A 12,443-nucleotide genomic window follows, 5' to 3' on the forward strand; every position below is an offset into this window, starting at 1 on the left:
GGACTGGACTCTCACTATTATGTTAGATCCACTATGGACTGGACTCTCACTATTATGTTAGATCCACTATGGACTGGACTCTCACAATTTTATGCTAGATCCACTCAACGTCCATTGCACCGGTCGCCCTAGACACTTGTGATTTAGGGCTATATAAATAAACATTGATTGATTGATGTATGTAGGGTTGTGTTTTTATGTTGACATGTGAATGCAGCTGGGATAGGCTCCAGCATCCCCCGTGACCCCAAGAGGTACAAGCGGGAGAAATGGATGGAGGGATGTGCCTTTTTTTTGTTTATTTATTTATTGTTCGATTTAAAATACGTTTTCGGGCATGCTGTAATGAAACAAATGGAAATATGAGATGCATTACTTGCAATTGTAATTGTATGCATGTTCGGAATAACAAGCACTGACATACTTGCCAACCTTGAGACCTCCGAATTCGGGAGATTTGGGGGGGGGGGGGGGGGGGGGGGCTTTGTTAAGGTGGGTGGGATCGGGCGGGGTTAAGGGGGAGGAGTATATTTATAGCTAGAATTCACTGAAACTCAAGTATTTCATATCTATATATAAATAAAATACTTGACTTTCAGTGAATTCTTGATGTATATATATATATATATACATATAAAAATAAAATACTTGAATTTCAGTGTTCATTTATTTACACTTATACACACACACACACACTCTACTCATTGTTGTATTTGAAAGTGCAATGCTTTGCAGCCAGTAGCACAGCCTTTGAAGGAGCATAGGTATGGGCAGCATCTGTGAAATTTAATTTGCCTCTCAATATGGCATTAAAGTGTGTTGGTAATGACTGCACAATTTGAGTAGGTGGGTTTTAGCTGGTTGTGCATGAAGTAAAGGGTGTAACTTATCCTTTCCTGCTGACTTCCTGTTGTGCTTGCGTTGAAAGTAATGCAAGAAAATATATAAAAGTTTATCTCCTGGTATCTAAATGAGCACCATTAAAATGTATTCAAGTATAATGATTTAAAGTTAAAAAAAACACTGGCATCAGTGCCTCACTTAGTGTGAACTTCAAAGTTTGATTTTGGTTCTATGATTCTCTACATGCTGCTGGGATCAAAAACAAAATCAATTTCCTTGCAATTGTGAAAATCTATTTCTTTTAAAACTCTTGCACTGATTTTGCACCACTAGCTTTAAGAGATTTATTTTGCATTGTCTTGGTTGGCAGACACCCCCTTAGTTATCCAAATTGCTTGCTGCAGACAGAACTTTAGTCATGTGACCAGTTTTAGAGTGCTTAGTGTCCAAATTTAAGACCAAAGTTTAGTAACAGACCTTGAAGTCAAACAGTCTTGCGCCGAATGTCAGAGCTGCTCCATCTCTCCACAGTTTAAAATCTTCACTAATACTCTGTATTAGTCTTTGTAGGTCATGCAGGCACAGTTTCTGGTTGGTTTATCCACAAAGATGTATAGGTTAATGTTGCATTACTTGTGTATTGATTTAAAAAGTCAGAATGATTGATAATGGAAAATGTCAAATTTTTGACCATTTAGTAACACTTCAAAACCAGGACTCTAAGTTATTGAAAGGCTTTATTTGAACAATAAAGTAGGTGTTAGGAAAACAATCCAGGAACAAGGAAACATGTTGTACATAGTTACTAGGAACAATCCAGAGTTTGAGCCAGTGAAGGACACCTGAACCACCATCTAGTTTGACTGGCAGCTATAGGAAGTGCACAGTTTCTCCAGTTCTGTAAAACAGTTCAAAGGAATAAGTCAAATAGTTATCTACCATAATTCCACTTTGTGAGGAACAGTACAAACCTGAAGTGATGTCACTGCACTGCCTCAGCACGTTCATGGTGTTCATGTACCCCATTCCTAAAAACTTCTCGTAACTGGACCCAGCAGGAACTTCTTGGAGACACTTTGTGGAGTCCTCAAAGAGCAGATTCTTCCCAGACTCTGACTCAAACAACTTGAAATTGGTAGTGCTGCCCCTTCCAAACTTGGCCTGCAAAAAAAAAAAAAAAAAAAGTCAAATGGATTAAATGATTCGAAGTACGGCAAAATTGTGTTAAATGCTAAAAAAAATTCTGTATTCTGACCTGCTCATCCTGGAGAACACGAACAACATCATTGCGGGTCTCTGGTCGTGTCACCACAGCGTGTGCTGGGGTGGCTGCCAGGTAGCAATCTTTAAACTGTGTGACTGGAACCGAAGGCTTCCTGGGGCAGATTAGTTCATAGTCACTGCTGGAGAGATTGCGAGCCCATGCTGGACCATTTCCTGCAAGAAAGGAAGAGGCACATTTTTAAATGTTACAAAGATGGCTGAGGATAAAAGACGCATCAAGTCTTTACCGTCGCTGTTTTCTTGTACAGTTGTGTGTTTAATGAAGGCAACGTCACCAGAGCCATCAACAAGGCATCTAAAATTGAGGAGCAAAATGTATTTCATGAAATGTGAAGATCTTGAAATTCAAGAGCAGCCAAATTCAAATTGAAGGCAAGGGACCACATTAATAAATAATGTGAATTAAAGATGTTAAAAACAATGTACAGTAGGTTATTATCACTGAACAGAATCTTGGCTTTGTGTCATTTGTGACAAATACTAAATTACATCTCAAATTAGTCAATGCAGAGGGCCAATAAAAGCTACCAGAAAGGTCAATATGCCATAATCACTGCTACCATCCTACCTAAAGGCGCCAGCGTAGCCGTAGTATTTTTCCTCAGCACTGGCCTTGCACTTGAACTCGTCAGCCACAGTTTTGCCGCTGCCGGCGCATTGAGAACAGAATGGGGAGTCGGCCGGCGCGCCGGGAGCACAACCGCTCCTGAAGAACTTGGCTGAGGAAGGTGGGGGAGATATTCTTTAGCAATGTACAAATGCAGTTTTATTAGCAAAAAGAGATCAGGTTATGCTTTGGGGAATAGTAATGTAATGGGGCAGTGCCCTCTGTTTTATAGTCAGAGCAATTTGAATGTGTCAAAATAGAAAACATTGGATTATTTTTTTAGTGAGCAACTTCAGTTTTAACAACTTGTCTGTTATCTAGTCAACAATTTATTTAAACTCATTTTATGTTGGGTTAATAAAACTTTTTTTTTTTTTTTAAGAATGTGGCTTGAACTCAGAAAGTGTCCTTGTGGCGTATGAAGTGAGTCTTTTCAAATGTCTGTATTTTGTTTGAAAAGTAATTAAAGTGCAAAATAATGTTCCAAAGTACAACTAGAATAAGACTGAAATACCACTGGTAACAGAAGTTATAATCTTGCACTTGTGAAGGGGATTTTACTGTATGCAGCAGGGTGTTATTGATACTCCTTAAGGTGGTGACAACACTATGGTCTTCTGACAGCAGGTTTCAAATAAAACTACCGTACAATGTTTCACTCTGCCATTAGGATTGTGCACCATTTGACCCTACAAAGTAGTTATTATACATCAACTGTTTATGTTATCTATGTGAAATAATCACGGTGAAAGGCTGATATCACTAGCATATAGGATTTATAATTTAATTAGCACTTTTGTATCTTTATAATGGACACAATTTCTGCGTGTTTTACAGTGATTCGAAGTATAAGCTCTGAAGTGGAACAGTCTGGAAAACCTGCTGAGCGAGCAATTTGAGCCCAAATGTGAGCAGACTAGAAATAATTTGATTTCCCCCATAACAAAATAAAAGTACTTACTGAAGTCACAGTCATTAGTTTGCTTATAGATTTCCCCCATGGGAATGTTCCAACCAGCCGTTCTGCCAAAGCCCGTGTGGCAGGACCTCATCCCCCTCAGGTTGTCCCAGGTCACCCCTGAGCCCCTCTTGACCACAGCCACAGCAAAGTAGGAGGCCGATTCTACATGAAAATATCAAGAGAAGTGCTTGCCAGATATTCAGAAATAAGTTAATGATCAAATTCAGGTACATGCAGGAGGTGGACCAATTGGTTGCCATCTAGTCCAGCTGTCAATGTTTGTCACCCTTCTGGTCTAGCTGCCTGTGGTCAAGCTAAGAGAACAGACAGTTGCTTACCTTCAGGTATGTTGCACATTACTGTGGAGGGAAAACAAAATCATAGAATTCAGTTGCTTTCTTTACAATGTCATGTATTTGTGTAAGACAACTCCTGCACATTTGTCAACGCATGCACCCCCTACTGTGTCACCTGTGCAAGACAGACTCGACAGTGTCTTATACTGCTCCACAAGACAAGTGTAAGCCAAATAGTTGCTCTCATCTAGACTACCACAAATACATTGTAGCCCTGTGGGGAAACACATTGCTAGCATATCTAAGAACCTATAGGGGGCGCTACAAATCGCATTTCCTTATGTACCTTCTTTGTACTGCTCCACCATGGCTGGAACCAGACCACACTTCCCAGCTGAGAACACCTCTCCTCCATCAACTGTCATCGCATCCGCTTCTTTGCGCTAGAGGAAAGAACCCAAAATGTTATAAATTAAAAAAAATAAACTTAAAAAAAAAAACTTTACCAGGATCATTTTCAAGCAGGCTTCAACTGTGGGGCCTTCCTGACAAATAATTTTGCAGTCTCCATCCACCATAGAGCTAAAGCTCCATTTGTTACACTTGCTGGTCTCCGCAGCACCCACTGCACACCATGTGATGGCACCGCTTTTGTTAGCTGTAGTGACCTCTTTAAAAAAATAAAAATAAATTAAGACAGTGTTTGCCTTATAGGTTCGTATGTCAATACCTTTTGTCAGGGAGCGCACAATGCCTGTGTATGTGGCACCCAAATACATGAAGGAGTTTGTGTTGTTGGGCAGCTTGACAAGTTGCACAGTAGAATCTTTAAACATCAGGTTCTTGGCAGGAGCGTACGACTTCGAGCAGAACAGGTCGAAGTCCTGGTTTAAAAAGGGGGAAAGTTAAATCACAACTACAATACCAAGCATTGCTGAATAGTACATTGTCAAATAGCATACAGCAAAAACGTATGTCAAGTTCAGTAATCAGGCAACATTTAGATGTTTCTTCATTAGAAAGTCTTAATCAGTTCACCGATCTGAATTACCTTCAAAATAAAGCCGTTATTGCTTAACCTAAAAACTTGCTTTTTAAAAAGTAACTCAGGTGTAAAACTTATTTTGCTCAGAGGGCGCATGGAGGGAAAATCTCGTCACAACTAAACTTAAGATGGTTCTTTGGGCCAAAATAGAAAAAAGCTCATTCCAAATAACCCTTTTGACAACACTTGAAGTTGGTTGAAAAAGCTGAAGAAATTGGTGCAAAAAAAAAAAAAAACCCCAATATACAAAGCCATTAAACTGCAAATCTCAGCCTTTGGGATAAAAAAAAGTTGATCCCTTGTATCAAATGCTGGTCCCTTACATTAATCCGGCGCTAACTCACCCATACAAGCTGGAGGTAGAGACTATTCAAGTGGGCTGAGTTACTGCCTGCCTTGTAGGCATCACTGTATTCAGTGTATTGATGGAAAAGTAGCTGTTCAACGAATGAACAATTTCAAAGAACCAACCGTATGAACAAGAGACTGACTTTATTGTAGAAAATCGCTGTTCACTTTATTTACATTTTCACAGAACTATTAAAATGCTACATGAGACACTGCACATCAAGTAGTGTTACCAATTGTTTTTCCTCCTGATACAGAATCTTTGAGCTTTCACAAGTGCAATCAATATCAGGTGTCACATTATGAGGGTACTACAATTTCAGGAAGTTTTTAAAGTTCTTGTGTGTAACTTTGTTTTATTGATGCCAACCAAACTTTCAAAGATGTAGCATCCCATTCACTTCTGTGACGATATTCTCAGAACACTCTGGATCCACTTTTTTCAAAGAGACAATTTTTGGAAGAGAGTGCCAAAGCATGATTTGCTCAAAGCAAATGACTTAGTTTCATATAAGTGGAGGGAGGAGTCATAGCCCTGTTTTGCTTGTACTTCTTGCTCACCCCAGTATGAACCATTAACTTGCCCAACAGAATTGCTATTGCAACATCCAGTGGACACATTTCGAACAGCAGTTTAATTTTTACACCTGCCAAACTCATCTGTTGGGCATCATGTTTGACATCCCTGTTCAACATTAAGTCATAATTCAGATTGTAAATTGATTTAATTTAACATTTGGTAGATACATTATAAAAATTCCTAAACAAAACACTGAAAAAGGTAGTCCTGGTACCAAAAGATTGACATTGATTCTCAAACTGCATTAGAGTCATGCATCTTACCCGCACTGTGGTGAGGCTTCTCCAGATCAATTCTGCCAGCTGAGGGTCCTTGCAGGTAACGACAGCATGAGCTGGTACTCTGGCCAGGTGGCATTTTTTGTAATCGTTCATGGGCGCCCTGGTGTTGTCAAGGCACAGCAGTTCGTAGTTGACCTTTTCATCATCTGCAGGTGGGGAAACAGCATGTTTACAAAACGCAGCATTTTCCTGCAATGCTCAGTTTAGACAATGTTTGCAGACAGAACAAACTTTCCACTTAAGTTTACATAAATTTACCTACAGCTTAAAGCAGAAAGGAAAACGTACTTATAAGGCTCAGTAACACTCTTGGGAACTTACCAGGCACAGTCAGATGATTAACAAAAGCCACATCTCCATTTTCCACCAGGCACCTACAGGAACAGTTCTCATCCATTACCATACATCCAGACATTATGCTTGGAAAAGATGGATGCAAACTGACTGGAAAGCACCGCTGTAATCGTAGTAGGGCTCATTGTGGGACCGTGAGCAGTCTCCCTTGCAGCCATCACACAGTTTGGTCTCGTTGGCCGCTCCGGGGGCACAGCTTTTAGAGAAGAAGCTCGCCACCGCTAAGCAGAAAAAAATAATAGTCATTATACATGCTTAGGTCAAAAAAACCTTGTAAAGTATAGTATTTAAGTGGTTACACATTGTCATTTCTCTATGCTTTTTGTAACATCATTTAATGCAAGTGGACTGACACGATCTCTTAAGCAGTCTGCCAGTACGTGCACCCCATACTACTTTTTTTTTTTTAACTTAAACATTAATTCACCCAAAGAGCAACATGTTTAATAGAAAGTAGTCACATGGGTTGGTCTAACAGGGGTGTTTAAACTACAGCCCACAGGCCTGCTAGAAGTCACAAGTTTAGTATGAAGCCTGGCCCGCGGGGTGCTTCCAGCTGAACCTTAATATCTGTCAGTCTCCCTGCTGCGAAATCACCACCATATTGTAGTTTATTTTTGGGATTCAGATCTATGAACATAAAATTCACCAAGTGTTTGAGCACAGCATTGATTTATAAGAGCCTTACTACTCAGAACGTTAACACATGTTACATAACCTGCTCGCTGAACCTTAGATACAACCACAATACATAATTTAAATTAAACCCATGTAAATCCACTACAATGCAAAACACTCCACACTTATTCTGTTTGGTGCAATTTAGCTGCGTGACATTTGATTTACAAAACTTTAAGGGAGGTCGTCACAGAAGTAAATAGGATATAGGAGTCAATCACAATCAGGGTCTAATGTAGGGGTTATTAAACGTTGTCTCTTATCAGTTACTTTACATGCAGTCAGCTTTTGGCCCTTGGCCCAATGTGGCTCCCATGCCAAAAAGTTTGGACATCCCTGGTCTTTAACATGAGAGATGGCTTGACAGCTGTCACTCACCCTCCTCAATTGGTTTGTCGTCAGTGCTTTTCCACTTCAGTATATCCATAGACACCAGAGTTCCAATTGGAATGTTCCAGCCAGCAGATTTCCCCAAACCGGTGTGGCAGGATTTCTTCCCCTCCAGCTCTTGAATGCCAAATCCGGTGCCCTTTTTAGCCACGGCCACCGCATAGTAACAGCTCTCGGACGCTAAGGTGAAAAAGGTTAAGTTCCATTTGAAGCATTTTGATAGTCAAATGGATTTAAAATTAAGATATTTATCTTACGGGAGCCATAGTTCTCAGCAATAATGGGATGCAGTTCGTAGTTCTTCAGTCCAGCAGTGTAAATATCTCCTCCATCCAAAGTGATTGCATCTGCCAAACCACCCTGTCAGACAACTGATATTTAGTTCAACTTTTCAGGGACTGTTTCTGCATAAGATTTCTAAACTGAATTATAAATTCATTCAATGAGACATGTAATAAGGTGAGGCTCAATTGGCGGTCTCACTTTAAAATCTTTGCATCCTGCCTTTTGGGATCATTAGGCTACATAGCATTAGTTTCCACAGATACACATTGCCAAACAGATAACTCCTCCATCCAAAGCAATATCATCTGCCAAACCACCAAGTCAGACAACTATTTAGCTAAACTTGTGTGAGATGGTTTCTGCATTAGAGTTCTAAAAACAGCAGAGAATTTATCAGACCAGGGGTTCTTAACTTTTTTGGCCTCAGGGCCCAACTTTTCCAATACAAATCTGAACATTAAATTAGTAATCTTACTCTTGATTGTAATTATATTCAATATGTATTTCAAACAGTATGAAACCATGTGTTGATCAAAGATAACCCTTAGGTCAAGCTGATTAGAAAACATTGTACTGCACAAGGGACTTTAAACAAATATCCACTTGCATACAATGTTGCAATAAAATAAAAATTCTTAATGAATATTTTTAACCTGTCAAAATTAAAGTGCAAATGAAAATAGTTTCACCACTTTGGTCTATGGTTGTACAGTAAACCGGTACTATTAATTAAAGTACCGCGATAATTGAAATCAGTACTAATCTGCCTTTGAAAAACGCCGGTCCCATCTTTCATCTGAATGCCACTGTGACTACAGAGCTGAGGTGCATGTGCGTTAAAAAAAGTGCATGGAAGCAACAACATCTTGGAGTGGAAGAGTGGCAAAAATCACATGATTTCTACTGGTTAATAAAGAGGGTGCGTGAAGCGCAATATGGAAGTATTTGGGCTTCAAAACTAATGATAAAGGTGACGCCGCGCTGTAAGTGTTGCTTTAAAACATGCCTCGCTAAACGCGGCGATTAGTATTACCACCTTGGCTTCAAACATAGGTAAACATTTACATAAGTATTCAAATCTGCACAATGAGTTATAGTGACCGGTAATGTAGTTACACCGGTCCTGTTCAGCTCTGGTGCAGACAGTCGAGGAGCAGGGCAGATGTTCCCTTCTGGGTTGTTTTCCTCGAGGGAAACACCCTTATCTTTACAATGGGTCTGCTCAGCATGACAAGGCCGCCAATTTGTGACAAATCTTGTTGAATTTTTTGTTTTGCAGGACACAACCAGATCCCTTAATCACCTCTGCACAGGGCACGCACTCCCTCCCTCCCTTCACTCACTCACTCACTCACCCACCCACTCACTCAGCAAACACGTTGACATTCTTGCAAACACAAAGATGACTCGAGTTAAACATTCCCCTGTTGTACACATGTAGATACAAACACAACTGCTTGGCTAGATGCCAAACTAATGCAAGTGAAATGACTGAATTGTGTAACAAACGGCTACAATGTGGTTTACCTGCTACATGGCTTATTTGTGTACATTTAACCATAGTTTTGTTTGTACTTTATTGTATTTTTCTTAACACAAACCAGGAGTGGCAACCATAAATCATGTTTGTTTATCCTTGATTATAGCAGACTATGTAATATGGAAAATAGTAAATTGTTCTTTGAGTGAAACAAGAAATGCCCAATGTGTTTAATGCCTTTTAATTTATATTTTAACCTTGTAAAATTGTTATTTGAGTGCAATAGGAAACGTGTATTGCATTGTAGGATTTTCTGTTAAAATAAAGCCAATATTGAGAAGTATCAATATACATTTTGGTACAACCCTACTTTGGTCATAATTTCTGCACCTTTACTTTTATGCCTGTACCTCCAGACTTCTGTTTGATTTGTCATTACTGCCACAAGTGGTAATAACTATTAACCACTGCGGCACACAACAGACATTTTTTGGTGGGCCGCTAGTTTTCCAACAATGGCAGAGTCGTGTATAGAGTATGACCAACTTTGAGTTGGTCCCCAGCATGGCGCCCTGTAGTCACATGAGGCTTTTGACCAGATGATCTACGTAAATGACTGGTTTAAAGCCCCTCACGTGACTACAGGGGACCATGTTGGGAAGAAACTCTGAAAACGAGTTGACTCTGAACAATGGTTAAGAAACAGTCATAATCCATTTTGGACTAGCATTAACACTGCTATGTTTGAAGCAGCATCTGTTGACTTTGCTGTTTTTTTGGGAAACGCGTGACATTCAAATTGGTATACAGATTCAAATACCTCTCTATTACAGAAAAATAAATTAAAACAGAAACTGAATCCTTAGTGTCATTATGCAGCAGAAGTTGCATTACATAACAGTGTGCTCAAAAAAGGACTCGCTTGTGTTGTGGGTCACAATTCTGGGGTTCTTGAATGTACCTCACTTGCCGTGACAGTAATTGGTGCATAATGGCAAAGTGCTGTATTGTGGCTTGGGGCTGCTGTTCACAAGTTTCCAAAAATGCCCCAAAAAAAGCCCATCAGAGGCTTTTTACTAGCTTTCTTGCACAATATTTTTCCATCTGCGTAATATAGTTTACTTCAGCAACAGTTCTATTGGTTTATTTGAAAAATAAGTGTGGTAATGTTTGAGTGTAGAACACAAAGACAACAACTCACATGAATGGCAATGATACAATCCATTGAGTTGGTCCTCTTCACACAGGTGAACACAGGCGCTTTGGCTGCGAGGTCCATACATTTCTGGTACTCTTTGTCCGACTTGACACACCACCTCACCTTTTCCGTGTCAGCAGGGGCCGACCAGACAGCGGCTGCCAGTGGAGACACATGGAGAAGAAAAACCCATCACATATGACCAACAAAGTGTGTGTTTGCAAGCAAATAGTTTTTACCCAGGCAGGCAAGAAGGAGGTGGACCAGGACGAGAAGGTGCTTCATGGTGAAAGGTATCCAGGTCAGCAGGCTGAAAGGTAGCCTGTGTGGCCTTTTATAGCAAAACTCTGAACTCAAAAACAAAAAAAAGGTGAAAGACACAGCTGGCCCACATTTCCTAATTGAGCATGTGTGTGCTCAGAACACAAAATGTCCTCATTTAGAGGTGCAATCATGCTTTTCCAGCTGATATATATTGAATATTTATCTCGCTTATCTCACACTTATATTACTTTTCTCACGCTTAGCTCATTTATAAATGTTAAATATGAATGCTAAATCCAAATGTTGAATAAAGATGTTAAATCTAAATAATGAATCCAATTGCTAAATCTAAATCTAAATGTTAAATCTAAATATTAGATTTCAAATATATTGTTAAATCTAAATATACAAATGTTGAATTGAAATGTTGAATTGAAATGTAAAATCTAAATGTTAAATAAAAATGTTAAATGTAAATATACATGTTAAATTTAAATTGTATACAAATGTTTGAACTAAATAGTCAATCTGAATATAAAAGTTAAACATAAATGTAGATGTAAATGTTGAATATAAATATAAACGTTAAATCGAAATGTTGAATCGAAATGTTAAACTTAAATATAAATATTAAGTATGTATGTTAAATATAAATATAAACATTAAATCTTAATCTAAAAATTGAATTTAAATGTTGAATACAAATGTTAAATACAAATGTCAATTCCAAATGTTAAACCTAAATGGTAAAATGTAAATGTTAAAAAGGAATGTTACATATAAAGGTAAATACAAATGTTAAATCGAAATGGTAAATATAGATGTTTAATCGAAATAGTACAACTGTTAAATCTAAATGTTAAATATAATTGCTAAGTGTAAATGTGTATGTGAAATATAGATGTTAAATATAAATGCTAAATCCAAATAGTAAAGCTGAGTATAAATGTTATCTCTAAATGGTAAATCCAAACGTTAAATATAAATATTAATTATACATGTAGAATGTAAAATTTAAATATAAATGGTAAAATGTAAATGTTAAATATAGATGTTACATAAAAACATGTATGTTAAATATAAATGTTTAATCTACATAGTAAATCTGATAAACTATAAATATAAATGTTTTATCTAAATGTTAAATAGAAATGTTAATGTCAATGTTAAATGCAAATGTCAAATACAAATGTTTTATCTAAATAGTACATCTTAGTATAAGTATTACATTTTAATGTCAAATCCATCCATCTAAATATAAATGCTTAATATAAATTTAAATGTTAAATATAAATGTTTAATCTGAATAGTAAATCTGAATATAAATGTTAAATCTGAATGCTAAATTTAAATGTAAATGTTACATATAATGTCAAATGAAAAAATTATAATTCCAAATCGTAAATCTCAATGAAAATGTTAGATGTAAATGTTAACTCTAAATATAAATGTTGAATATAAATATGAAATATAAATGCTAAATTAATATAAAAAAAATATTTTTTTTGAGAACCATTTATAAAAAATACTATTTTAGGCCTTCACCATG

General features: G+C 37.7%; 1 protein-coding gene across 1 annotated transcript; it reads right to left on the reverse strand.

Moving 5' to 3' along the window:
* Positions 1 to 1,561: 1,561 nt before the first annotated feature.
* LOC133663328 (serotransferrin-like) lies at positions 1,562 to 10,995 on the reverse strand. The gene is made up of 17 exons (XM_062067719.1): positions 10,870 to 10,995; positions 10,634 to 10,788; positions 7,925 to 8,027; positions 7,656 to 7,847; positions 6,691 to 6,820; positions 6,567 to 6,619; positions 6,228 to 6,391; positions 4,722 to 4,875; positions 4,498 to 4,661; positions 4,338 to 4,434; positions 4,034 to 4,054; positions 3,696 to 3,857; positions 2,696 to 2,846; positions 2,355 to 2,422; positions 2,099 to 2,280; positions 1,815 to 2,004; positions 1,562 to 1,741 (listed from the first exon to the last, which is right to left on the reverse strand). The coding sequence occupies exons 1-17, from the start codon at positions 10,913 to 10,915 to the stop codon at positions 1,698 to 1,700; spliced, it is 2,076 nt and encodes a 691-aa protein (XP_061923703.1). The 5' UTR covers positions 10,916 to 10,995; the 3' UTR covers positions 1,562 to 1,697.
* Positions 10,996 to 12,443: the final 1,448 nt, after the last annotated feature.

Source organism: Entelurus aequoreus, linkage group LG13, assembly GCF_033978785.1.
Source record: "Entelurus aequoreus isolate RoL-2023_Sb linkage group LG13, RoL_Eaeq_v1.1, whole genome shotgun sequence".
Lineage (NCBI taxonomy): Eukaryota > Metazoa > Chordata > Actinopteri > Syngnathiformes > Syngnathidae > Entelurus > Entelurus aequoreus.

Bases quoted from the DNA above. Each gene is read 5' to 3' on its own strand.
- LOC133663328 (XM_062067719.1), bottom strand. From the start codon at position 10,915: ATGAAGCACCTTCTCGTCCTGGTCCACCTCCTTCTTGCCTGCCTGG. The intron at 7,848-7,924 runs GTAAGATAAATA...TTTTCACCTTAG, and splicing joins TGCTGAGAACTATGGCTCCC to CGTCCGAGAGCTGTTACTAT. The intron at 4,876-6,227 runs GTAAGATGCATG...TTTTTAAACCAG, and splicing joins GAAGCCTCACCACAGTGCGG to GACTTCGACCTGTTCTGCTC.